General features: G+C 45.1%; 1 protein-coding gene across 1 annotated transcript in view; it reads left to right on the forward strand.

Annotated features, from left to right (window-relative positions):
* KIAA1549 (KIAA1549 ortholog) overlaps nt 1–27,546 on the forward strand; it is a 109,134-nt gene that overhangs the window by 14,476 nt on the left and 67,112 nt on the right. The window contains exons 2-8 of the mRNA XM_012447576.2: nt 4,809–7,496; nt 11,748–11,836; nt 12,935–13,112; nt 15,106–15,236; nt 17,133–17,316; nt 20,901–20,960; nt 22,189–22,337. Of these exons, the coding sequence (XP_012302999.2) occupies nt 5,090–7,496; nt 11,748–11,836; nt 12,935–13,112; nt 15,106–15,236; nt 17,133–17,316; nt 20,901–20,960; nt 22,189–22,337 (3,198 nt within the window). The 5' untranslated portion in view covers nt 4,809–5,089. The remainder of the gene's footprint in view (nt 1–4,808; nt 7,497–11,747; nt 11,837–12,934; nt 13,113–15,105; nt 15,237–17,132; nt 17,317–20,900; nt 20,961–22,188; nt 22,338–27,546) is intronic.

The raw sequence follows: 27,546 nt of genomic DNA on the forward strand, positions 1-27,546 counted from the left end.
GATAACATAGAAGTTTTAAAAGAGACGCATAAAATGATTTATCCTTAGGAAAACGTTCAGAATTTTGCAGCACCCGATTGGACAGAACTGTGATATTATTACTTCTTACATGTATAACTTGTAAGCCTTTGCTGTAGAAAAGAACAGCTGCCATTTTACTGTGGTCACTGTGGTCATAATAAGTATCATGTTTTCTTTCACCTGTGCTCGGGATGTGACAGGTAAGTGATACAAGCGCTTAGGCAAGGAATCCTAGAGCTGGGGTGTGTGGAAGACAACAAATGCCTTATAGTATTGCTATGAAACAACTTAAAATATTGATGAAAAAATCCTTTTTATATTGTTTATTCATTTTAAAAGTTTATATGATGGAGAAAGAAATATGACCCTTTAAGCATTTTATATATGGTTTAAGTTGGTGACTTTCAGATGCTAGGAGAACCAGCTAGAAATATTTTATCTAGGGCACTAAATATTATCTACAAATTTTGGTATATAGAAACAAAAATCTATCTACAGAATTTTGTCTTAACTCTTGATCTCTGGCTCTGCTAGTGAGTCGATAATACTTCTGGCTGTCCCTCTTATAGCTTCTATGCATAACTATTTTAATTCCATATAATATGTCTTTTGTAAACTCACAAATTACATAGCAGTATTACTGTTCATTTATACCATCAATATTTGTTTAGATTTAACCATGTGTTTATCTTTTTTTTTTTTTTTTTTTTGAGAGAGTCTCGCTCTGTTGCCCAGGCTGGAGTGCAATGGTGTGATCTTGGCTCACTGCAACCTCTGCCTCCCAGCTCAAGCAATTCTCCTGCCTCAGCCTCCCAAGTAGCTGGGACTACAGGTGCGTGCCACCATACCCAGCTAATTTTTTATTTTTGGTAGAGATGGAGTTTCACCGTGTTGGACAGGCTGATCTCGAACTCCTGACTCAGGTGATCCACCTGCCTCAGCCTCCCAAAGTGCTGGGATTACAGGTGTGATACACCACATCTGGCCATATGTTTATCGTTTATTCTCTATTCTCAGATCTTCTTGCTGAGATAATAACCCTTCTTCTTGAAGGGTATCCTTATTTAGAAGCTCCTTTACTGTGGGTCTTCTGTTGGTTTAACCACTGTTAAGCTGAAAATGTCTTGATAGAGAGTTTTCCTGGTTATTCACCTCTAAGATGTGAGATAGTTTCTCTCAGCCCTTGAGGATTTTGTTTCATTGTCATCTGGCTTCTAATTCTGTGAGGCAGTTACTTTTGCTAGTTTAGTTGCTGTTTTTCCTTTTTCTCTGACTGCTTTGACAATTTGTCTTTAATTTATGGTATCATTATGTGTATAGATATGGGTGTTTTTTTTTTTTTTTAAATTCACTCTCCTTGGGATTTTTTGGTCTTTCTGAATTGAATGGTTCATGTCCCTTATTAATTTTGGTAAATTCTTAGCACTGTGCCTTTGAATATTATGTCTACCCTATTCCCTTTTATTTTTTTTCCTAAAACTTTGAGGAAATGTGTGTTGGACTGTCTTATTCTGTCTTCCATGTCTCTTAACTTCTTTTTTTAATATTTCACATTTCTTTGTTTCCCTGTGCCCTTTTCTGAGTAATTTCTTCAGACCTATCCCCCAGGTCACTAAGTCTTGCTTCAGCTGTGTCTAAATTGCTGTTTTACATGTATATTGAGTTTAAAATTTATTATAAAATTTTTATTTCTGAATATGTTAAAAATATTTCTGGCCAACTTTTATAGTCTCTTGCTCATTACTTATGTTTTCAGTCTTCTCTTTATTATTATAAATGAATTGAATAGAACTTTAAAAAATAGATCTCATAATTCCAGTATCTAAAGTCTTTATAGATCTGATTCAACTTAGTTGGCCTTTTTAAAAAATACTTATTTCATGGTATTTCTCTTGACTTTTGCTCATGGTACTTTGCTTTCCTATGTATTTTATAATTTCTAATTCTGTGCTCTGCAGCTTTAGCTGCAGGAATACTTTGAAACCAGACTGTGAGTGTGTTCTTCTGGGTATGATGTATGTTAGTTTCTGACAGGTGCTAGAGACCTGGTCCACTTTAAATTATGACTCAAGCGTACAATTGTCAGGACCATACAAGTAATACAGGGACGATGTTTCGTACCATGGCTATACAAAGTCAAAGTTGAGACGTATATTTTTTCCTTTGTTTGACTTAAACAGCAGAAAGTTATTGTCTCACCATTCTGGAGGCTAGAAGTCCAAGTTGAAGGTGTGGGTTCCTTCTGAAGCCTGTGAGGGAGAATCTGCTGCAGCGCCCTCCCCTAGCTGCTGGTGATTTGCTGTCAATCTTTGATGTTCTTTGACTTGTAGATGCATCATCATGATATCTGCCTTCATCTTCACGTGGTGTTCTACTTCTGTGTATGTCTGTGTCCAAATTTCCACTTTTATTTGAGACGGAGTCTCACTTTGTATCCCAGGCTGGAGTGCAGTGGCGTGATCTCAGCTTACTGAACCTTCTGCCTCCCAGGTTCAAGCGATTCTCCTGCCTCAGCCTCCCAAGTAGCTGGGATGACAGGCATGTGCCACCATACCCGGCTAATTTTTGTATTTTTAGTAGAGATGGGGTTTTGCCATGTTGGCAAGGCTGGTCTCGAACTCCTAACCTTGTGATCCACCTGCCTTGGCCTCCCGGAGTGTTGAGATTACAGGCATGAGCCACCGAGCTCGGCCCAAATATCCACTTTTTATGAGGTCATCAGTATATTAGTTGAGGGACCCACCCTACTTCAGTATGACCTCATCCGGGCTGATTACATCTACACTGACCCTGTTGCCGAATATGGTCATATTGTGAGGTCCTGGGGGCTGGAATTTCAATATAGGAGTATTGGGAGCACATAATACAAGTCATAGCAGTGTTTTAACCTGGGTTTAACCCCCAGAAAGCAAAGCCTGAGACATGGGTTTATGTGCATATTTTATTCTAGGCCATGATCCTGAGGAACAGAAGCGAGAGACTGAGGAGAGTCCAACAGGGAAAAGGGAAAGTCAGTCCAGGGTGCTCTCAAGTCGGACCGTATTGGAAGCCAGTAGCTGCTTTTGCCGTCTTCTGAAAAGTGGACGTATTTCCTCCTAACTCACTCTTTCTCTGAGATTATGACACTTCCTGCCTCCACTTTTGGAAAATGGTCTTCAATTGGGTTCTTACCTTGTCTAGGCTAACACTTGTCCCTTGGTCCCCTGTGGCCTAAACAGCAGGCCAACTGGTCCAGTACCTGCCTTGGATCCCCAGTCTCTGCCCTAAGGCAGCTCCAGTTTTATTCCCGCACTCAGCACTTTCTCCTTACTGTCTTGCAGGCCATCCAGTCACTTAGAAGATGGTTTTCAAACATTACTTAAGTAATCTTAAATGTTCTGAAGTAGAGAGTTTTAAGATCTCTAGTCTGCTGTATTGCTAGAAATAGAATAGAAATGACTTACTTAAAAAAAAATAGAGTGAACTCAAGACTATTCTTATACCATTTCACACAGCTATGTTCTGATAGACTGCTGGGATTAGAGAAATGAGATGTTGTTATGGATTGTGATAGTTGTGCAGTCCCCCGGCCTGGGCTGCAGAGGACAGTCCCTGGGCCCTGGGCTTTCTTCAGTGGCTGGGCTGTCACTTGTCCTGTTTCTCTAGGCTACGTTGTATCTGAATTACAGGTGGAGAGGCCTCAGGTTATTAAATAATAATGTCAACTGTCACAAGGTTAAGGAATAAACACTTTTGAACAGATGTTGGGATAATGTTGGCACTTGTCAGAGCTTGGTATCCTTGGATTCCATTCATTTATCGAGCTGTTATTGATTGAGCTCCTACTATAGATCATTTACTGTGCTGGGCACTGGGGAGGCAGGTAAACAGTGTCTGTCCTTAGGAAGCCCAGAATCTAGTGAGCAGACAGTTCATTTCAGTGGGCACGATAAGGACAGGGAGAGGTCTAGGGCGAGGCGCCAACCCAGCTTTAGAGCATCGAGGATGAAGCTCCTATCTGTGCTGCATCTGAAGGGCCAGCAGGAGCCATCCAGGTAGAGAACCGGGGAAGCACATTCCAGGTGGCGGTGAGAATGTGCACAGCCATGGAGCCCACAGGGTGTTTGGGTTTGGGGAACTGCAGGTTCCAGAGCATAGCTGGGAAGGCCTGAGAGTCGGGCAGGAAATGATGGAAGCTGAGCCTGCAGGCAGCCTGGGGCCTTCGTGTGGAAGCCACAGCCACTGTGTTGGGGAGCACAGCTGGGGAATAGGGGAGCTCTCTTACTTGGGTAGTGACTAATGTAATGAGTTGCTGTGTTCATTTCTCTTAGAAGCCAGCTTCTATCATGGAAGAGAAAACACGCAGGCTCTGGAGTCAAGGCAGCCTTATATTCAGATACCAGCTCCACTCTGTCTGGGTGGTCTTGAAATTGATTTATTTACCTTTGGGAAATCTCTCTTTCCTCAAGTCATAAATGAGAGAAAATGGACTAAACAGCCTCCTATGTTTCTGGTATCCCATGGTTCTGTGGGAAAAACTATGTGAATGTGTAACCCCCCCCACCCCCAAATACACACAGCTTAGTTTAAAAACAGTGGCCAAGTTTAGGAATATTTGCAGATATTGTCCTGATGGTAATTCTGTCAATTTCTGGTTTCCAACTAGCTGTTTAAGTTCTGACCATGATTCATGGATATTTATGGTGAATGGATGTTTGTTGGATGAGTAAATTCTCATGCCTGAAACAAAACGTTAGCCACGTGGCTTCCAATGCATTGCGCTAACGCAGCTCTGATTTTCTCGATAGATGAGCTCTCTCCGGAACAGCACAACCTTTCCTTATACTCCGTGGAGCTCGTGCTGAAGAAAAGCACTGGGCACAGCGCTGCACAAGTGGCCTTAACAGAAACCGCGCCAGAGTCCCAGCACAGCAGTCCTCTCCATGTCACAGCCCCACCATCTGCCACTACTTTTGATACAGCCTTTTTTAACCAAGGAAAACAGACCGAAAGTACAGCAGCTCACAGCATCTTTGTGGCAACTTACGTGTCAGTGACGAGTAATGAGGTGGCCGTCGATGACGATGAGATGGATAACTTTCTGCCAGATACTCACTGGGCCACTCCACGGATGGTTTCTCCAATACAGTATATCACTGTCAGCCCACTGGGGCTGCCCGGGGGAGCGTTGGAACCCATGCTCACTCCGTCATTACCCATGGTTTCTTTACAAGATGAAGAAGTGACATCGGGCTGGCAGAACACAACGCGACAACCAGCAGCATATGCTGAGTCCGCCAGTCATTTCCACGCCTTTCGGTCAGCTTTTCGCACCTCTGAGGGCATCGTTCCAACTCCTGGCAGGAATTTGGTGCTTTATCCTACTGATGCTTACAGTCATTTATCAGGCAGGACTCTGCCAGAGATGGTGACTTCCCTAACAGAGGGTGTGGAAACCCCCCTTTTTTTAAGCTCCCGGTCTTTAATGCCGCAGCTATTAGGCAATGGTGTTACTAGACCGTTTCCCTCCTTGGGGGAGGTCTCACAGCCTCCAGAGGAGGTTTGGGCCACAAGTACAGACAGATACCCTGATGTGACCACTGTGTTGAGTCAAAGTCTAGAAGAAACCACCTCTCCAAGAACATACTCTACTGTGACTGCATCGCACACTGCCCTTGCGTTTGGCAGGACACATTCTGCGTTGCTTTCAACCTCTCTTGCATTTGTGTCCTTTTCTGCTCCACCAACCGATGTTTCATCTAAGCCCTTTCTCCCTAGTGACTCCAGCAAGACGTCAGAATTGCTCAGCCATTCAGCTCTCTCCAGTCTCGTGGACAGCACTCCCTTCCTGAGCCCAGTATCCTCATTCAGACCATACACTTGGTGCGCAGCCTGCACTGTGGCTTCACCTCAGCACGTTCTGGCCACAAGCCTCGTGGAGAAAGACGTGGGATCAGGGGATGGTGCAGAGACCCTGACCATGGCCGTGCTGGAAGAAAGCAGCATCTCTCTAATGAATAGCGTTGTAGCAGACCTCTCTGAATTTGAGGAAGATCCTCCAGTGTTTAATACGCTTTTCCCCTCCAGACCTATGGTCCCACTTTCTTCCAGATCCATGGAAATCTCAGAGATGAGTGTTGGTGTTTCCACCGAGGTGGATGTGAGCAGCGTTACAACCACACAGGCTCCCCCTGCGCATGGCCACCTCTCTGTGCCGGCGTCACTCCATTCCACTGCTGGCTCCTCGTCTGTTGCAGAAACGCAGGTGATACCATCCAGCGTGACCGCTGCATTCTTCTCGGTCATCACCAGCATTCTCCTTGACTCATCTCTCTCTGCCATAGCGAACAAAAACACACCATCACCTGCTGTCAGAGACCCGAGTGTTTTTACGCCTTACAGCGTGGTTCCTTCAGTGGAGTCTTCACTTTTCTCTGACCAAGGTTCTTCCAGTTTTTCCGATTATAAACCCGGAGGTGCTTTGGATTTCGCATCCAGCTTTTTCTCAACGCCCCCGCTGGAACTCAGCGGCTCCATCTCTTCACCTTCAGAAGCGTCTCTGTCTCTGATGCCAAGTGACCTGTCCCCCTTCACGTCTCAGCCTTTTTCTACCTTGGTTGAGACATTTAGATTGTTCCACTTGAGTGATCTGCAGTCATCTCGGCTGTCTCTTCCCAGCTCTACAGATCTTGAGTTTTCGCAGCTGCAGCCAAGTTCTGAGCTGCCTTTAAACACCGTCACTTTCCTACCTAGTCTCTCTGAAGCGTCGCCACGGTCAAGCTTCCCTTCTGATTCTCTGGTTTTTGTTGAAGCGTCGATGGTTTCACTGACGGATTCAGAAGCTCATTTTACCTCAGCTTTCACTGAAACTACCTCCTCTCTTGAGTCTTCACTCTCTTTCCCTGAATCCGCCGTCACCACACTGGTGCCCCCCAGCTCTGGGTCTTTTGACATCTTGACTGCCGGGATTCACGCAGCTTCACCATTGACCACTGTCCACACAACGCCCATTTTACCTGCGTTTTCTTTGTTCTCAACTTTGACACCTTCTGATGATCAAATCAGTGCTACAGACGGTCACGCATCTGTCCTAGCCTCTTTCTCCAAAGCCATTCCCACTGGCATGGTGTTGATCACTGACACATACCCGCCAGCAGGGTCCTCATTTGTTTCTGAAGCGACCCCCTTCCCTCTGCCCACAGAGCTGACCGCCGTGGACCCATTGCTCACACCCACAGAGGTGCCACTGAACAGCTCCACGGAAGTGAGCCCAGCCAGCACGGGTGCTGCCACTGCTGGTCCTCTCGACTCCACCCTGATGAGCAACGCCCTAAGTCAGAGCCCCCCAGAGAGCAGCACTGCTCCTCCCCTGCCATCCCTGCGCCCCGTGACCGCCTTCACTCTCGAAGCAACAGTCGACACACCAACACTGGCCACTGCCAAGCCGCCATACGTTTGTGATATCACAGTCCCTGATGCCTATCTGATCACAACTGGTAAGTCCCAGCTTCCTGCAGCCTCTCTGGGGTGGGCAGTCTGTCTAAGGAGCTTGTGTGCAGTGCCTCTGGGGCCTGGAGCTTTGTGGTTAAGAGCAGAGGCGCTGGGCTCAGATAACTCCCAGGTAGCACTCCTCCGCTTACCTCCTGCGAGTTCTTGGGACAGTTATTGAGCCTCTCTAATCGTCTGCTACCTCACCCATTAAACAAGGAGCTTAGTTGAACCTGCTTTGTTGGGCTGATGTTCAGATATAAATGCATTAGTGCCTGCAGCACACTCCGCCCCTGCCTACCACGTCAGAGGCACGCACGGGATGATGCCTATTAGTCAGCAGTCACAAGGAGAACAAATATTAGAACAAATCCAAGAACTAAACAAGCCTTGGAAGTTCTTGGTAGGATCTTTGTCCTGCCATAACCCAGTAGGTGCATAGATGACATAGTTTAAGCAAAACACTTTTTTGTTTAGTTCAAACAATGAGTTGGGCAACTACGTAAGGGTAACCCTTGCAATTTCTTACTCATTTACTCTTCTTACTTTTCTTTGAAAGCAGACTGCGCTTTGCTCTCATAAGTCCCTGTAAATGGTACTTTGGTCCTGAGGAAAGAAAAGTAGAGGCCGGGCGTGGTGGCTCACGCCTGTCATCCCAGCACTTTGGGAGGCCGAGGCAGGTGGATCACCTGAGGTCGGGAGTTGGCGACCAGCCTGACCAACATGGAGAAACCCCGTCTCTACTAAAAATACAAAAAAATTAGCCAGGCATGGTAGCACATACCTGTAATCCCAGCTACTCGGGAGGCTAAGGCAGGAGAATCGCTTGAACTGGGGAGGCGGAGGTTGTGGTGAGCTGAGATCGTGCCATTGCACTCCAGCCTGGGCAACAGGAGTGAAGCTCCATCTCAAAAAAAAAAAAAAAAAAGAAAAGAAAAGAAAAGTAGTAAAGTAGTATAACTAAATGTCCTCCGAGTCCAGTTTCAGCCTATGGTTCCCTCCCCGGGCAGCCTGGGTTGCTAGCAGACTGGCCAGCAGCTACCCTTGCAGTGGCACGGCTGTCGTGGCCACATGAAGCTGGTGTCCCCCTAAGGACATGCCTGACAGGTAGACTTATTTTAAGGGTAACATCCTGCAATGGTGGCCTGCTTGGTCAGGGTCTCTGCATTTCTTCTCACAAGAGATGACAGGTGTGTGTGGTCTTCAGGGCCATGACTGTGTCTGAACCACAGCTTGGTTGATTTTGGTAGGAGTGGAGCACAGAAATGGAAAAGGGGACAAAAATGGCAGAAGGGGTAGAGGAGTGGGTGGAGTGGGCCAGGAAGGAGAGGAGCAGAGAATGTGGAGGGGGAAGAGGAGGAGAATGGTGGGTCTTTTCCCTCCTGTGGTTGGGGCAGGGGGCTGGGAGGGGCTCACAGTGCCACGTCCCTCTGAGTAAGCAGGTGGGAGCAAGGATCCTGATGGCATGTACGTGTCAGTGATCAACACCGTACCGGGGGAATGGCTTTGGAGAAAGAGGCTGGGACAGCCTTTGCTCCCTACACCCCAAAGGGAAACATTCATTATTCTATGTGACAAGGGATGATTGAGCACTTAGTATGTCTGCGGTGCTTCTGGAAGCTTTTAGGGATATACAGACGGGTAAAATACAAGCCCTCCTTTGAGCAGCTCAGGGCCCAGGAAGATGGTACTGAGCCACAGAGTAACGGTGCTTACCACGGAGTTTCCAAGAGTGGCTATTTGGGATGATCAGGGACGGGTTCGGAAGAATGTGAAACTGGAGATTCCCACAAAAGGAAGAATAGAATATTGTCATTTGAGGATGAAGAGACAGTGTCTTCTGGGGAAGGAGACAGTCATCATGTCTGGAGATGAGGCGCTGTGATGGGAGGAGCAGGTAATTATGCTAGGAAACGTAGCTGGAACAAAATCATGAACTTGACTCTCAAGATGAGAGCAGTCCAGGGAGGAGGGAAAAGCGTTTCTCATGCACATGATACTTTTCTTCCTTTTTACAAAATTATTACAAAGTAGGTACAAAGTTGTTACAAAGGGGTCAGTTGTAAGCAGCTTATTAAGACAGTTATTGAAAGCTTCTTTAGGAGTCCTCATAGCTGGATTTAACTTTCATATGCGGTTTACACTTAATGACATTTGGTGCCTTTATTAGTTATCCATGTATTTTTAACAGCTTTTTGGAGTAAAATTCAGCCATTGTAAGTACACTTGAACAGTTTATGTAAATGTTCAGGGTTGCGGGTAAGTGTCCATTCTATTAAATTGTGTCTTTTAGCAGAGATAAGTGCCATCATTTGCTCCCGGTGATACCTTTGACCCAGAGGAAATAACGGCTCATTTCTCATCTTCATTTAGATTGGACCTTGCTGTCCTTTTCATAGTTATCCGTTAGTGAGAGAGTGTGGTGAGGGGGTTGAGGTGACTCCACGTACCCCTGAAAGGATTCTTCATGTGCGCTCTGTGATGGTAAAGCAGAACCACTCTGGGTACTGGGAATCCATGATGGCGGAGGAAGCACTTGCCTGCACGTGCCCTGGGAGGCATGAGGTGTGCTTCCACTCAGGGCCTTTCTGACCCTGCGCTGCCTCTGAAAGTCTCTCTCGCCTCTCTTCTCTTAGCTCTGGGAAAACTAGACATTTGGGAAAAGATCTGTAAGAGAGTTGTTTGCTGATGATCCCTTTTCCCAAAGACTCGTGTCCTCATATCCTAATGTTGCAGTTTTATATCTTTCTCAGATTCCCCAGAGAAGGTGGAGGTCATAGTGGTGACTGTAGGGACTTTACAGAGTGACATTTGGACCGATGATGTCTTTAGCTGTGTGGGGCTGCTTACAATGTATTCTTCCTGCTTTCCTCTTTACGGGTTTTCTGTTTCTGATTTCTCATTCTGCCTCTATTTCCCCCAAGTTTAGCTCTTGAGTTCCTCCCCCTCCCCTCCCCTCCCCTCCCCTCCCCTCCCCTCCCCTCCCCTCCCCTCCCCTCCCCTCCTCTCCCTCCCTACCTTCCTCCCTCCCTTCCTTCCTCCCTCCCTTCCTTCTCTCCCTCCTTCCCTCCCCTGCCTCTCCCTCCCTCCTCCTTTTCTGTTACCTCCTTCCTGTCTCCCTCCTCCCTCATTTCTCCCACCCTCTTCATTTCCTCCTTTAAATAAGGCATTTTTTCTTCTTTCCACTCTTCCCTCTTTCCTTCCTACTCATTTTATCTTTCCCTTTCAAATCTATGGCATAGTCCAACCCACTTGGAGCCTATGTGGGCCATGCGGAATTGGCTGCTGTTATGACTCAGCAAGGTGGTTAGGGGCTGTAGATTTGTTCCAATGGCCTCATAAACTAATAAAGAAGCCCCCACCCAGCTTTAAAAACAATTCAGATCACTGATTCATAGGAAAAAACAATCAAATGTAACTTAAATATTTGTTTTTTAAAGAATGCAGAGTGATTCTGTCTCCAGTTTTAAAAATTAAAATCAGGAAATGGAAAGCAATTACAGTATCAAGTGTATTCTAATTCTGCATTATGGGAAGTTGATGGAAGAGGAGAGAAAAAATTGGGAAAAGAAGAACAAGCTTACTAAACACTGAGACAGGCTTATTAGTACAGATTTTTAAATGAAACTTTTAAAATGTGAAGAAAGTTAAAGAGAGCTAGACTTTGGTTATGAGAAATATTTTATTTTCTACATAAATTTTAATATGTGGGAATTGTGGAAATATTTTTTTCCTTATTATTAGTGGTAAAAACTCTTCACGTTTTGCCTTGTAACATTAGGGTAGGAGACCTCATTTTACAGAGGAAGGTGTCATCTGGTTTTGTTGAGTAACATCTTAAGGTCATTTAAAATGTTACTTCTGAGAGCTTTTAAAGCCTCCTGTTTTGTTGTCAGGGACAGAACCAAGAGGCAGCCTGGAATTTGTCCAGGTGAAAATGAGAACTAGAAGCACCTTGTCCTCTGGCTGTGTCATTGCTGCTGATTCCTGATCTAACCTGTCTGGGGCAAAGAGGGTTTTCTTAGTGTGTTGAGCTGATGCCATGCAGAGTTGACCTCGTGTCTTCAAAGTCCCCACTGCTGTTCTTCTCCAGGTAGTTAGCAGCAACTAGATCCTTAACCCCTGTTCTGTCTTGGTCTGGCCTTTGTTTTACAAAAAGACTTTTGGAGCTGCTAACGCATTTTGGCACAGTGCTGGGTTCCAGAGGTGTGATTCATAATGACATTAAAATGCATTTGGTGGTTGGCTTTAATTTGTAGTGCTGGCCAGAAGAGCTGTGCAGGAGTACATCATTACAGCAATCAAAGAAGTACTGAGGATTCACTTCAACCGTGCAGTGGAACTGAAGGTGAGTCCCAGAGGCTCAGGAGTATGATGTTTGATGGGACCGGGGCTGATGTGAGAGCCCCAGGTTAGAGGCAGGTGATTACGGCCATGGAATCATTTTCTTTCCTCTCTTCCCTCCTGTCTCCTGGGTAACTCCTGCTCATCATCTGGATCTTCACTCCACTGTCACTACATTGGAAAGGCCTTTCCTGATCCCACATGAGGTCAGGGTTAGTCCTTTGGGGGATGTGTGGGCAGAGTTGGAACAAAGGGCTCTCAGACCAGAGCAGCAGTAAAATCATCTACATGATTTTACTTACCTTGATTTACACGAAAAGACTTGGATTCATGTTTACATTAGATGTTAGAGTGAGTACAGGTGCACCTTTCTGGACATTTGTGGGACAGAGATGGAGATCTAAATCTTTTGGACTGGATCCCATGCTGGTACCACTTCTCCTCAATGATCCCAGAAAGCCACGTCCATCTAGAGCAGAGTCATCCGGAACCAGAACTGTAGCCCATGCGTGGCGATGTAGCAGTGAAATGGGGCTCGTCCGAACCGAGATGAGCTATGGGGGGAAAATACATACATATAGACAGACATAGACGACAGACTTCAAAAATGCAGTGAAAAAAGGAGTGTAGAATATCTCATTAATGATGTTTGTATTGACTTCATGTTGAAATGATGTTTTAGATATATTAAGTAAAATGCATTTAAAGTTAATTTCACTTGTTCTTATGTCTTTTAATGTGGCCATTAGAAATTTTTTAATTACATGAGTGGCTCCTTGTATATTTATTTTGGACAGTGCTGCTCAGTAGTGTAAGTATCCCTTTTTATGTGTTTTAAACACAACAAACACCTTGAATGCCCTATAACTCATTATTCAGTTCTTGTTACTGACTGTTCCTTCTTGCTGCTCTCATAATTTTGTGCTGTTTTTGCAAAGATTGACAGAGAGTAAAAGCAGTAACTAAAATGAAATTTTGATGATCTGTGATGCGCTGCCCCTTCATTTGAAACTACCAGTTTTTTAGTTTATTTATAATTTTTAATTTTTCTAACACAGCTTCCTTTAAGTTTGAATTGTCTTTGTATTTCTTACTTCCCTAGGTTTATGAACTGTTTACTGACTTCACTTTCCTGGTAACATCCGGTCCTTTCGTTTACACGGCAATATCGGTCATAAATGTGCTTATAAACAGTAAGCTTGTGCGTGACCAGACTCCTTTAATCTTGTCTGTGAAACCTTCTTTCCTTGTGCCAGAGTCCAGGTTCCAAGTTCAAACAGGTGAGACAAGTCAACAGAGTTGTTTTGATTTGTAAAAAGAATTTCGTTTTATTTTTCTGTATTTTAAAAATATTGGAAATCTTTTGTAGAATTGATTATGATGATGATGATTTTTAGAGACAAGATCTCACTCTGTCACCCAGGCTGGAATGCAGTGGTGTGATCATAGCTCATTGAAGCCTCAAACCCCTGAGCTCAAACAATCCTCCTGCTTCAGTCTTCTGAGTAGTTAGGACTAAAAGTGTACATCACCATGCCTGGCTAATTTTTTTGAAAATTATTGTTTTAGACCAGGTGTGGTGGCTCACACCTGTGATACCACCACTTTGGGAGGCTGAGGCAGACAGATAACTTGAGCTCATGAGTTTGAGACCAGCCTGGGCAACATGATGAAACCTTGTCTTTACAAAAAATAAAAAAATTTAGACCAGGTGCGATGGCTGATGCCTGTAATCTGAGCACTTTGAGAGGCTAAGGTGGTCGGATCACTTGAGGTCAGGAGTCTGAGATGAGCCTGGGTAACATGGCAAAGCCTCATCTCTACTAAAAATACAAAAATTAGCCGGGCATGGTGGCATACTCCTGTAATCCCAGCTACTTGGGTGGCTGAGGCAGGAGAATCACTTGAACCCAGGAGGTGGAGACTGCAGTGAGACAAGATTGTGCCACTGTACTCCAGCCTGGGCAACAGAGTGAGACACTGTCTTAAAAAAAAAAAAAAATTTTAAATAAGTTATGTTTTGTAGAGACAAGGTTCTCCCTAAGTTGCCCAGGCTGGTCTTAAACTCCTGGGCTCAAGCGATCCTCCTGCCTTGGCCTCCCAAAGTGCTGGGATTATGAGTGTGAGCTACCACATCCGACCTTATTATTTAACTTTTCAAAAGTGTTTATAATTACGGGAAATTTCAAGCATATACAAAAGTACATAGGATAGTTTAACAGGCCACCATGTACTCATTGTGCGTCTTCAATCATTTTTCTGTTCCTAGCCAGTCTTGTTGTGGCCACATCCCCATCTACCATCTGCTTCCCCTCCTCTTGCACTATCTTGAAGTAAATCTCAGGCATTGTATCATCTCACCCACACAAAGTTCAGCCTATATAGCCTCTAAAAAGAAAGACTTTAAACATGTATATGAAGTTAACAGTAATTTCTTTTTTTTGCGAGACAGAGTCTTGCTCTGTTGCTCAGGCTGGAGTGCAATGGTACGATCTCTGCTCACTGCAACCTCCGCCCCCGGTCTCAAGCAATTCACCTGCCTGAGCCTCCTGAGTAGCCGAGATTACAGGTGCCAACCACCATGCCCGGCTAATTTTTGTATTTTTAGTAGAGATGGGGTTTCATCATTTTGGCCAGGCTGGTTTCGAACTCCTGATCTCAAATGATCTGCCCGCCTCAGCCTCCCAAAGTGCTGGGATTACAGGCGTGAGCCACCATGCCTGGCAGTTAACAATAATTTCTAAATGTATTTAACTTTTCACTGTAGACATATTCAAACATTTACAAAAGTAGAGAGAGTAACATACTAAGCCTACATATATCCACCATTAAGCTTAAAAAAATTATCAGCATCACCAATTTTGTTTCATCTATCCCCCATGAACATTTTTATGGACACTAGAGTGTTTTAAAGCAATGCCATATGTCATGTAATTTCACCCATAAATACTTAAGAATTAATCTACAGTGAATTTATATACATTTTAAATGTTTCTATCCCTTGCGTCTTTTGGTCCTCACATTCTTATCTTAGATATCTATTTTTCATTTTAAAATGATACCAGTCATCCTCACATTGCATGTCTTCATTTACTGCAAAGTTGCTTTTTACATTTCCATGCAATAATAAGTAGAAATGGTACATCACAGTACTTAATCCCATGCTGTGGATGAATTAGTTGATTTAGATACTATGTTTCTCTCTCTTGATTTCTAAATACTCCAGAAGCAGGAACACCTCATTGGTGGGACTTTGCTTGTTTTTCTTTTCAGTACTTCAGTTTGTGCCTCCGAGCGTGGATACCGGCTTCTGCAACTTCACCCAGCGCATCGAGAAAGGCCTAATGACAGCTCTCTTTGAAGTGAGAAAACACCACCAGGGAACGTATAACCTCACGGTGCAGGTGAGAACGTCACTGAACGCAGAACAGACGGCTTTAGCCTTTAAAGGGGAAATTGTTCCACATCATTTAATTTAGGATGCACTTAACTCTTATTCCCTCCAGTGGCGGAAACCCAGTTTACATGGGTCGGGATGGATCTCTTCCTATGGCGTAGGGTCGGCATAGCGTGCATGGGCTGAGCAGCTTTGAAGGTTGTAGGGTAGCTGATACCCGGGGAACTCAGATAGGGTGAGCTGAAGAGACGTGACCATATTCAGGAAATTCAAGAATTAGCTAGAAAGGAATGGTATCACCCTAAGTATCCAGTGGGGGAATGCCTACCCATACTGTTGTTTCCGTACAGCTACTAAGAACAGGCGTTGTACGTATTGCATGGAAACTGCTAATGTTTTTATATTTCTTTGATATTTTTTCTGTCTACATTCTTTCCTCTCTTTTTCCAAAATGGATGTCAAAATAGATTTTGGTGCTCCTGGATCCACTTTCCATATTTCTTATTTTTTCCTCGTATTTTCCATCTCTTTTTAGTCTCTGTTTCTACAGAGTTACTAAATTTCATCTTCCAAGTCATTAATTTAGTCCTTAGCTGTGTCTGTTATGTTATGCAATCTGTCTATTGAATTTTTTAGCTTCTTTTTCATTGTTCTTTGCTCGGTTTCCATCATAGGCTTTCCTGTGATGATGCAGTATTGCCTTGAAAGTCTCTGAGGACGTTAATTAGAATTGTTAAAATGCGTCTCCTGTTCCCTAAGTCATTCCTGTTTTCTCTGCAGTCCTTGCTCTGTGTGTTGATCTCTGTCCTTTGCTTTTGTGCTGTTTCTGTCAATCTGGAGACCGCTGGTTTGTTGTTAGGAATGAAGAACCAAGTTGTTCATTTTAGTAGCTGGCACGGCTCTCCCCTTCAGTTGTGGGATATCTTTCTATGTCAGCTCCATCTCCTGATGGGAAAATTCATTGGAGCACTGGGTCCGGGGCGGAATATGTCAGGGTGGGCTTCTCTCTGGGTGCGGTGTGTGGTCAGAGGCAAGCAGACAGGGAACCCCCTCCTTCCAGCGTCAAGATAAAAAGGCTCTTCCCGGGGGACGGGGCACTTTAGTGTGTGTCTCAGGGCAGAGCCAGCTGTGTTTTCATTCATTTTCTTTCCTTGTCTGTGGTGTGCACGGGAGTTGTCTTAGTCTCTGCCCACCTTCTTGCTTAGGGCCCAGACCTGCCATAGTCCTCTTAGGCAGGGGTGTGTTTTCCCCAGGAGCAGTTCTTTGGCCTTTTCTGGGTGAGGGCCTAGCGGCTGCTAGCACCCCTGTGTTGGCCTGGGTGTGACAGTTAGGAAGGACTGAGGAGGAAGGCAATGGACTCAGCTCTTTGGCACAGGCTTGTGATTAATTACACCGATTACCACTGTGGAGCCTGCTCTTGGTCTCATGCCTGCTGACTCCACCACGGAGCCCCTTCTGGTCCTCTTGGGGAGTGTGGCCCTCGGCTCTGCTGCAGCCCGTGCTTGTGTGTGTGTTGGATCCTGGCTCCCTCCCTTCTGGTTTATATCAATCCAGTCCCATCCTTTCTCCCTACCCCAGAGGTTTGATGGAATCACTGGTTTTCTTCCATTCTCAGTGCAGGTGTGGATTTATTCCCCTTTGTTCAGCTTATTGTTATTTTACTGGGATTTGGGGTAGGAGGGGCTGTACATGTGCTCAGTTCATCACTTAACATAAGAAACATTTTCAGTAAACTGAGCATTTAAACTCTTACAAAAGGGAACCAGGTTAGAAAGCCAGTTATTTTTCCTTTAAATACTTTACCTCCTTTTAAAAAATCAGAGGACCTGTGAGAGAGAGATCAGGGTTAAGCCCTCAGCAGAATGTTTTATTTTTGAAGCTTATTCTGGCTTCATTCTTTCAGATCTTGAATATCACCGTCAGTTCCTCAAGGGTGACTCCTCGGCGGGGCCCGGTGAACATCACCTTTGCAGTTAGAAGCGCACAGGGATTCTTGAATGGGTCGGAAGTGAGCGAGCTGCTGAGGAACTTGAGTGTGGTGGAGTTCAGTTTCTATCTGGGATACCCGGTGTTGCAGATTGCAGAGCGTGAGTACGGCCCCCTTGGACACGCTGGAGAGGTCATGTGGCAGGCATTTTTGCTGGTAGACCTCTTCAGAAATTTTTTTTAGTTTTTAAAAGACTTGATTTTTAAAACATCATTTTATTTTTTCTTAAGGTGTTGGGGTACCGGTGGTATTTGGTTGCATGAGTAAGTTCTCAGTGGTGATTTTTTTTGAGATCCTGGGCACCCATCACCCGAGCAGTATACACGACACCATATTTGTAATCTTTTATCCCTCGCCCCCCTTCCACTGTCCCCGACAAGTTCCCAAAATCCAGTGTATCATTCTTATGCCTTTGCATCCTCGTAGCTTAGCTCCCACATATCAGTGGGAAAATACCATATTTGGTTTTCTATTCCTGAGTTTACTTCACTTAGAATAATAGTGTAAGACTTGATCTTCCTAGTGAAGTTTTGGATTCACAGCAAATACGATCAGAAGGTTGAGTGATTTCCCATATACCTCCTGCTTCCGCACATTCGTCACCTCCCCCATTATCAGCATCCCCCAGCACAGTAGTCCATTTGTTACTGGGACCAGCCTGAATTGACGCATCGTCATCACCCAGAGCCCATAGTTGACATTAGGGTTCATTCTGGATATCATGAATGTGTAACGACATGCAAATGGCATGGATTCTCCATTTTAGTATCATACAGAGTATTTCCACCTAGACAAGTTTTTTTCAAATGAAGTGTCTGACTGAGTGCCAGAATATAAATCTGATAAAACTGGATTCAAGCCAGGTGGGTCTGCAGAGCCCTGCTTACCCACTGTGCCTGGCTTTATTACTCGGAGAATACATGGGTGCTATTAAAAAGTACACAAGTTCTGGAAAAGGCCTAACTGTAGGGGGCGAGAATGGATTTGTGGTTGACAGCACTTAAGGGCAGCGGGAAAGTTTGACTACAAAAGGGTGGCAGAAGGCAGTGTTTTGGGGGCGATGGAACTGTTCTGCGGAAGGCAGTGTTTTGGGGGGCGATGGAACTGTTCTGCAGAAGGCAGTGTTTTGGGGGGCGATGGAACTGTTCTGCAGAAGGCAGTGTTTTGGGGGCGATGGAACTGTTCTGCAGAAGGCAGTGTTTTGGGGGTGATGGAACTGTTCTGCGGAAGGCAGTGTTTTGGGGGGCGATGGAACTGTTCTGCAGAAGACAGTGTTTTGGGGGGCAATGGAACTGTTCTGCAGAAGGCAGTGTTTTGGGGGCGATGGAACTGTTCTGCGGAAGGCAGTGTTTTGGGGGTGATGGAACTGTTCTGCGGAAGGCAGTGTTTTGGGGGCGATGGAACTGTTCTGCGGAAGGCAGTGTTTTGGGGGGCGATGGAACTGTTCTGCGGAAGGCAGTGTTTTGGGGGGCGATGGAACTGTTCTGCGGAAGGCAGTGTTTTGGGGGCGATGGAACTGTTCTGCGGAAGGCAGTGTTTTGGGGGCGATGGAACTGTTCTGCAGAAGGCAGTGTTTTGGGGGCGGAACTGTTCTGCAGAAGGCAGTGTTTTGGGGGGCGATGGAACTGTTCTGCAGAAGGCAGTGTTTTGGGGGGCGATGGAACTGTTGTGCAGAAGGCAGTGTTTTGGGGGCGATGGAACTGTTCTGCGGAAGGCAGTGTTTTGGGGGCGATGGAACTGTTCTGCGGAAGGCAGTGTTTTGGGGGGCGATGGAACTGTTCTGCAGAAGGCAGTGTTTTGGGGGGCGATGGAACTGTTCTGCGGAAGGCAGTGTTTTGGGGGCGATGGAACTGTTCTGCGGAAGGCAGTGTTTTGGGGGCGATGGAACTGTTGTGCGGAAGGCAGTGTTTTGGGGGCGATGGAACTGTTCTGCGGAAGGCAGTGTTTTGGGGGCGATGGAACTGTTGTGCGGAAGGCAGTGTTTTGGGGGCGATGGAACTGTTCTGCGGAAGGCAGTGTTTTGGGGGGCGATGGAACTGTTCTGCGGAAGGCAGTGTTTTGGGGGCGATGGAACTGTTCTGCAGAAGACAGTGTTTTGGGGGCGATGGAACTATTCTGCAGAAGGCAGTGTTTTGGGGGCGATGGAACTGTTCTGCGGAAGGCAGTTTTTTGGGGGGTGATGGAACTGTTCTGTGGAAGGCAGTGTTTTGGGGGCGATGGAACTGTTCTGCAGAAGGCAGTGTTTTGGGGGGCGATGGAACTGTTCTGCAGAAGACTGTTTTGGGGGCGATGGAACTGTTTTGCAGAAGGCAGTGTTTTTGGGGCGATGGAACTGTTCTGCAGAAGGCAGTGTTTTGGGGGGCGATGGAACTGTTCTGCGGAAGGCAGTGTTTTGGGGGCGATGGAACTGTTCTGCAGAAGGCAGTGTTTTGGGGGGCGATGGAACTGTTCTGCAGAAGACTGTTTTGGGGGCGATGGAACTGTTCTGCAGAAGTGTTTTGGGGGGTGATGGAACTGTTCTGCGGAAGGCAGTGTTTTGGGGGCGATGGAACTGTTCTGCGGAAGGCAGTGTTTTGGGGGCGATGGAACTGTTCTGCAGAAGGCAGTGATTTGGGGGCGATGGAACTGTTCTGCAGAAGGCAGTGTTTTGGGGGGCGATGGAACTGTTCTGCAGAAGGCAGTGTTTTGGGGGCGATGGAACTGTTCTGCAGAAGGCAGTGTTTTGGGGGCGATGGAACTGTTCTGCAGAAGGCAGTGTTTTGGGGGCGATGGAACTGTTCTGCAGAAGGCAGTGTTTTGAGGGCGATGACACTGTTCTGTATCTTCATTGTGGTGATGATTATGTGACTATATATACATTTATTGAAACCCTTAAAACTGTATGCTGAAAAGAGTGACTTTTACTGTGTAAATTAAAAAAATAAAAAGTGAAAACATGAAACCTTTCTTCTTGGCCAAAGCAAGTAGGTTCACAATGCAAATGGAAGGCAGGTGGCTGGGTCGGGGCAGGGTGGGGGGCAGGGGGTGGGGGGTGGGGAAGGGGAGATATTTATTAAAAAAATATATAGTAGATTCCAGAGTTGAAGTCAGGCCAAAAAAATTCAAATTCTTTTCAAAACGAAACAACCAAATGGCCTAATGATTTGTAATGTATTTCAGCATATTGTTAATTAAAAGGAAGAACTTTACAAGTTATTCTGTATGAAAGTAGACAGAGATAAAGCTGTTATTTACCAAGAGCAGCTTTCAGTGTGCATGGTGCGTGTATGCCTGCAACGAGTCTGCCGGACAGTGGAGCCCACTAACTGGCCCGGGGCAAGTCGACACATGTGATCACTTTACCCTGAGACATGGCTGGGAAAGCCAGGCTGTCCGGTACACAGTGTGAACATGCTTTGCTGTGGAACAGTGACATTCAAAGGAGATCTTGCAGGTGACCTCTGTGCAGCAGTGTCCTATGATGTGGCTGGAGCCAGCCCTTCATTTCTTTTTCTCTCTCTCTTTGTTCTTGAGACAAATGTGTTCAGAAATTGCTCCTGTCCATGTACTCACACTAATCTGACATTTTGTTCTTTCATATTTAGAGTTAAATAGTAAAGACAATGTGTTGTGACTTTGTTGTAAACCTGAGGTTTTTTTCTTACAGATTTTTTTTCTCCTTCCCTAATTCTTTCCCTTTTGTAGCCTTCCAGTATCCACAGCTCAACTTATCTCAGTTGCTGAAGTCCTCTTGGGTCAGAACAGGTATGTTTAACTTATGTCGTGTTTTGGGCGCTGTAAGGATACACAGTCTATGCAGGCGTATTGAGAATGATGCTGCCTTTCCTGTTTCCTAAATTTAGGGCAAAATGTACCTCAAATTCTTGGCAAAGAATGAATGAGAAAGGGATTCAAATTTGGCTGTGGGAATGTATCCCACTGAGTTATAGAACAAAAAGGACTGACTTTCTTTAAAATTCATACATCAAGTTCGGGGCAGAATCTAACAGGAACTGACGATCTTCTGACCCAAAACAGGCTGAGGTTCAGAAGCAAGGATCTCTCTCTCTTTTTTTTTTTTTTTCTAAAAGTGTTGTTTAGTTTAATAAGGACAAGCAGGGTGGCTTGCACCTAGGAAGCTTTTTTCTTTTTTTGTCTTAGGGGAGTGGGTCAGATATTTAGAGGTATGGCATTGCAGTTAAAGGCTTTCTAATGTAGTGCACAAAAGTCTGAACAGTAGCTACGTTTAGCTGCCCAACGTGCATGCAGCACAGGAACTAGCTGGGCACGAGAGCATGTGGAGTAGTGATAGTCACCATTCACAGGGTTCCTGTGCCTTGCAAGTTCTCTTTGCTGAACACACAGCATCCCATGTCAAGGCCCCACTTCTTTGCATGGTGCCTTCAGCAGTCTTTTTCAGATAATTTCCATAGTAATTAAGTAACTTGCTCATGGTCGTATCTCAAAGAACTTAAACCAGTTCTGATTGAAAAACACATGTTCCTTCCTCCTAGACCATGCTGGCAAGCGATTGTCTGTCGAGATAATCCTGTCTGAAGTAGATAACTAAAGATGGGGAGGCTCCCTTTTTTCAAGTTAGTGTGTGAGTCCAAGTTCAGGGCAAGGTAATGAACTCACACCAATTCCAGAAGTGTTGAGATAAGTGCAGACGAAATGTTTGATCTTGTGTAGGCGTCCTTCGCGCCAGAGCTCCTGCAGTGCTGAGTTCCTGGGACTTCTGGCTGACAGAAGTCAGCCAGAAGTAACACCGAGAGCTTGGAGCTTAGATAAGACGTATGGGCTGCATTTCCTGGACTCTCCCCATTCCTGACCACTGTGTTTCCTTTTAATGTCTCCCATCTAGGGATTGGCGTTTTGTGGCAGTCTTGTATTAATTTCAAACACATATGCACACACCCCCACCCCCACCCCCGCCCCGTTTTTTTACTGCTGACTTGTTTTGGGCGCCGCATGTGTTTTCTTTTAAATGTAGTTCTCCTGGGTGTCGTGGAGAAGCAGCTCCAGAATGAAGTGTTTCAAGCCGAGATGGAACGCAAGCTGGCCCAGCTGCTCAGTGAGGTTTCCACCAGACGCCGGATGTGGAGAAGGGCCACTGTAGCTGCAGGGAACAGTGTGGTGCAGGTACTCCACGTCAAAGGACGAGGGGAAGGAGAGAAGGAGAGGGAGAGCTTGTGTGAGTGCACACACCATTGGAAACCCTGTATTTTTATGCCAGTAAGAAGTGCCATGAGAAAATTCTGATTTTGACTGATTTCTATATTGGGTAGCAGGTGAATCTGGCAGCATTTCAGTTCAACTAGCGTCTAGACAAATATTTACCAAGGCCTTAGTAAGTAGTAGGATAACAATAGACCTTGGGGAGCAGAGCAGGATTGTCTGACTGGGGCCATACTATCATAGGACCTCGTTTATCAAATAGTAGCTTTTAATTAACAAAAGTGTAGCCTGTTTGATAGAATGGTCCATATTATTGCTAGCACCATAGTGATATATCATTCAACTGGAAGAGACTGTAGATCAGATAGAGGGAAATATGCCACCCTCTGCTTGAGCACTTCATTTTCTCTGTTTCCATGGTATTATGGAGTCATCACTTTGGTTAAGATTTTCAATTTATTTTCTGAGTGAAATCACATCTCTTTAGAAATTACATAGCCAATTAGAGAAATTTTGAAATAGACATGTAAAAGATGTGTAAAGAATAAAACGAAAATCACCTAAAATTCAATCAACCGAAGAAAATTACGGTAAACATTTTAGCATATTTGCTTCCATTATTTTTTCCTCGTGAATTCTGTATTAACATTTGGATGATACTGCGTACATCTTTTTGTAGCCTCTTTTCACTTGAGCTTGCTTTCTTTCTCTCTTTTTTCTTGAGACAGAGTCTCGCTCTGTTGCTCAGGCTGGAGTGCAGTGGCACAGTCTCAGCTCACTACAACCTCCACCTCCTTGGTTCAAGTGATTCTTCTGCCTCAGCCTCCTGAGTAGCTGGGACTACAGGTGCCCACCACCAGAGACACCTGGTTGTATCATATTACCCTAAATCTTCCTTACTTGGTAAACTGGCAGACAGGTACAAAAGACAGATTCGTTTGAATTGACATGTGACCCATTTAGAAATGCTCATACTCACAGGAAGTTGGAGGTTGGGGCTGTCATTAATTTCCATCTCCATATGAATTACATGGATTTTTTTCTTTACCTATTGCTGACTTGTTGAGCTACAAAACTGGGATATTTAGAGCTATGGCATTTCAGAAACAGGAAACCCGGGTAGAACTCTGAAGCAGGGGGTGTGGGCTGGCAGGCAGGGTGGGGAGGTGGGTGGGTTAGAGGCATTAGAGAAAAAGACGCAAATGACATTGGCTGTGGGTGGCTGGGTGGGGGTGTGGACGTGTTGCCTCAAACTGCATCATTGTCCTCTAGCCCTTTTACCAAGTGTGTCCCTCTCATCATTACCCTTTGCCCCCCTCCCAGAAATGTAGTTCTTAGGTTTCTAAAATAGTTCCTTTGCCAGATGCAGTAAGTTACAGAGAAATTTAAAAACTAATCACAACTGGGAGTAATTATTAAATAAGTATGAAAAAAGAACACAAATTAGAATGAATTATAAAAGCTTTACCTCATTCAACAATTCCTGGCTTCATAGAGCCTAAGGCCTAGGTGTGCGTTCACTTATACACATAAAACTGTTACAGGATACCATAAAAGGATATAATACGGTGCTAAATTTGACATACAAGCTCCCTAAGTAGGCATGCAGGTTTGGGAAAGTTAACCAAGCTATCCAGGCGAATGTGCCATCTGGTAGATTGCTTATAAGCCGTGCTCTGTTTCTCTTCCCACTTAGAGTGATGAAACAGGAAGATGTAGAAAAACATTTGTGTACAGCGGTACATGACTGTCCATCAAAACTTAATTTGTAAAAGTGAAAATGTTGAAACAACCTAGATATCCAGCAACTGGGGAATGAGGAAATAAAATTATAGTAAATCTTTCTGTGTTGGAATTTTATGCAGCCATTTAAAAAAAAATTAGCGAGTGATAAAGAAAAATGTTCAAGTAGTCTGGGTGCAGTGGCTCACACCTGTAATCCCAGCACTTTGGGAGGCCAAGATGGGTGGATCACTTGAGGCCAGGAGTTTGAGACAAGCCTGGCCAACAAGGTGAAACCTGATCTCTACTAAATATATAAAAATCATCCAGGCTTGGGGGCCTGTGCCTGTAATCCCAGCTACTCAGGAGCCTGGGGCATGAGAATCACTTGAACCCAGGAGGCGGAGGTTCCACTGAGCTAAGAGCACACCAGTGCACTCCAGCCTCGGGGACAGAGCAGGATTCTGTCTCAAAAAACAAACAAACAAACAGAAAACAACAACAACAAAGCTCAAGCGAAGAGAGGTTACAGAAGTATTTATGCCGTGTAATCCAAATGTTAATAGAGAATTCATGGAGAAAAAAGGATAGAAAGAAAATGCTAAAGTGTTTACAATGATTTTCTTTGGTTGGTTGAATTTTAGGTGATTTTCATTTTTATTCTTTCTATCTTTTTTGCATATGTTTTTCAACATTTCTCCAATTGGCTCTGTAATTTCTAGAGTGATGTGATTTTGCTCAGAAGATAAATTTAAAAATGAAACAGAAAATGGTAACCAAAGTGATGATGACTCCATAATACCATGGTTATGAGGGTTCCAGATAGGAATCTGATAGGTCTAGAGAGAATGCTGCGATTTGATTTTCCTGGCTCACTTTCCTCCTGGATGTCTTAGTTCATTGATGTTGTAAAGGAATACCTGAGGCTGAGTCTGTAAAGAAAAGGGTTTATTTGGCTCATGGTTCTTCAGGCTGTACAAAAAGCATGGTGCCAGTGACATAGTGAGGGCCTTGGGCTGCTTCCCTTCTTGCTGGAAGGCGAAGGGAAGGCAGTGTAGAAATCACATGGCAAGAGAGAAAGCAAGAGAGAGAGGGGAGGGAGGTGCCAGGCTGTTTCCAACACCAGCTCTCTCAGGAACTAGCAGAGTAAGAACTCATTACCTCGAGGTCAGCACCAAGCCATTCATGAGGGACCTGCCTCCCTGACTCAGATACCTCCCATCAGGCCCCTCCACCAACACCGGGGATCACATTTCAACATGGAGAGTTATAGGGGGTCAAACATCCAAACTGCAGCAGTAGGCAAACTTGTAGAATCTTTCCTCAAGGTGGGTATCACTGGGTTTGTGGGGATTGTGATTTCTACAAGAAGAAACCATACATTTAAAATTTATTAGAACTTTTTTTTTTTTTTTGCGTGACAGAGTCTTGCTCTGCCATCCAAGCTGGAGTGCGGTGGTGTGATCTCAGCTCACTGCAACCTCCATCTCCCGGGTTCAAGCGATTCTCCTGCCTCAGCCTCCAGAGTAGCTGGGATTACAGGCACACACCAGAATGCCCAGCTAATTTTTTGTATTTTTAGTAGAGTCAGGGTTTCACCATGTTAGTCAGGCTGGTCTTGAACTCCTGACCTCACGCAACCCACCTGTCTCGGCTTCCCAAAGTGCTAGGATTATAGGTGTGAGCCACCGTGCCTGGCCTAGAACTTTTAAAATGCAATAAGTAGGTACATGGGTAGAGAGACAGGTGGATGTAATCTACTTCCTTTTCAGTAGCCCTTTGATAGCATTTCATTCTAAAAGCTAATAAAAAGTTAATCATGCCGGGCGTGGTGGCGCGTGCCTGTAGTCCCAGCTACTTGGGAGGCTGAGGTGGGAGGATCGCTTGAGCCCAGGAGTTCTGGGCTGTAGCAGTATGCCAATCGGGTGTCCTCACTAAGTTTGGCATCAATATGGTGACCTCCTGGGAACTGGGGACCATCAGGTTGCCTAAGGAGGGGTGAACCGGCCAAGGTCGGAAATGGAGCAGGTCAAAACTCCCATGCTAATCCGTAGTGGGATCGAGCCTGTATATAGCCACTGCACTCCAGCCTGGGTAACATAGCGAGACCCTGTCTCTTAAAATAAATAAATAAAAATAAAAAAAAGAAAAGTTAATCACCACGACACCATTGTCAGGGAGGGAGTAGCCAGTCTCCTGACTGGCTTTGAAACAGCAGCCAGAGGGCAGGACAATGAGTCCTTCTCAGGATGAAGCATAAAGAACAGGTTGTTGGGGAAGAGGGTTTGGATGTGTGCTGTTAAGGATCTTTAGACATGATCTGGAAGAAGGAGTTCACAGTGAAATCATGAAACTGCTCATCTGCCAGAAGTTTCCCATGGTGAAGGAGGAGTCCAACAGCTCTTTCCAGAGCACAGGGCGGCGTCACACATCCACACGTGTGGACAGGGAAGTAGCAGTTGCATTTTGCCAATGGGAAATGTAGAGACCAAATATTTAAATGGCATGTGTAAAATAAGGAGCTTGTAGCCATCATTGATCCTTTTCTTAGGACAGAAGTCTGGAGTTTTCCTAGAGTCTGAAGGGGCAATAAAATTGTTGCATATTATTAAGAGAAATAGAGTGAAATGAAAAGGTGTTACAGGTCAAGTGTGCTAGATTTTGAAATAAGGGTATAAAAGGACTGCCTTTTAACACCAGAGAGAGAGAGAAGTTTTGGGATGAATCAAAGTGTTATTTGACCCACAAGATTGTGAATTTATGAGGTTTATTGTCTGTAGACCAGTAGTGGTGGGGGTGATTTTGTTCTCTAGGGTGCATCTGGCAGTGTCTGGAGATGTTTGGGTTGTACCTTGGGCGGTGCGGGGTGGGGGCACTGGTGGGTTGAGGGCACGGATGCCACTAACCATCTACAATGCCCGCCCACATCAAGGGATTGTCAGTAGAGCTGAGGTTGAGAAGCCCTACCCTAGAAGAATGAGGAGGAAATATCAGTAGACTCAAGAAAGACGGAACCTTCCTTTGTTAGGGGAGCTTGGCTGTTAGGCAACTATGCCACCTTGCTCCTGGCCAAATAAACCCTCCTTCCTCCTGTAAAGAAAAAAAAAAAAAAGAAAGGATTGGGCAGAACCATTAATAGTCTCAGAGAACGAGGGAAGTATCTAATCCCATGGTTAATGTTGGGAGGATGGTGCTCTCTTATGATGTGATCAGCACGTCAGAGATTGTGGGGACAGTTCTAGACCACCTGGACTCGCCAGCCTGGTTCTGTGCATCCTCCCTGCCCCTTTGCCCCAGAGAAGACGTAGAGTGAGATCAAGCAACCTGCTACTGCACATAGAGGAACTCTCCACTGTCCCTCTTCCCATCAACAGAGAGCACTGTGGTGATTCTGGGCCCCTGGATGCCTTACAGAGCTTATTATGAGAATTGGAATAAATCCTGAGTGACA

Source organism: Aotus nancymaae, unplaced genomic scaffold (genome assembly GCF_030222135.1).
Source record: "Aotus nancymaae isolate 86718 unplaced genomic scaffold, 86718_ANA_hifiasm-v0.15.2.pri h1tg000002l, whole genome shotgun sequence".
In the NCBI taxonomy this organism is placed as follows: Eukaryota; Metazoa; Chordata; class Mammalia; order Primates; family Aotidae; genus Aotus; species Aotus nancymaae.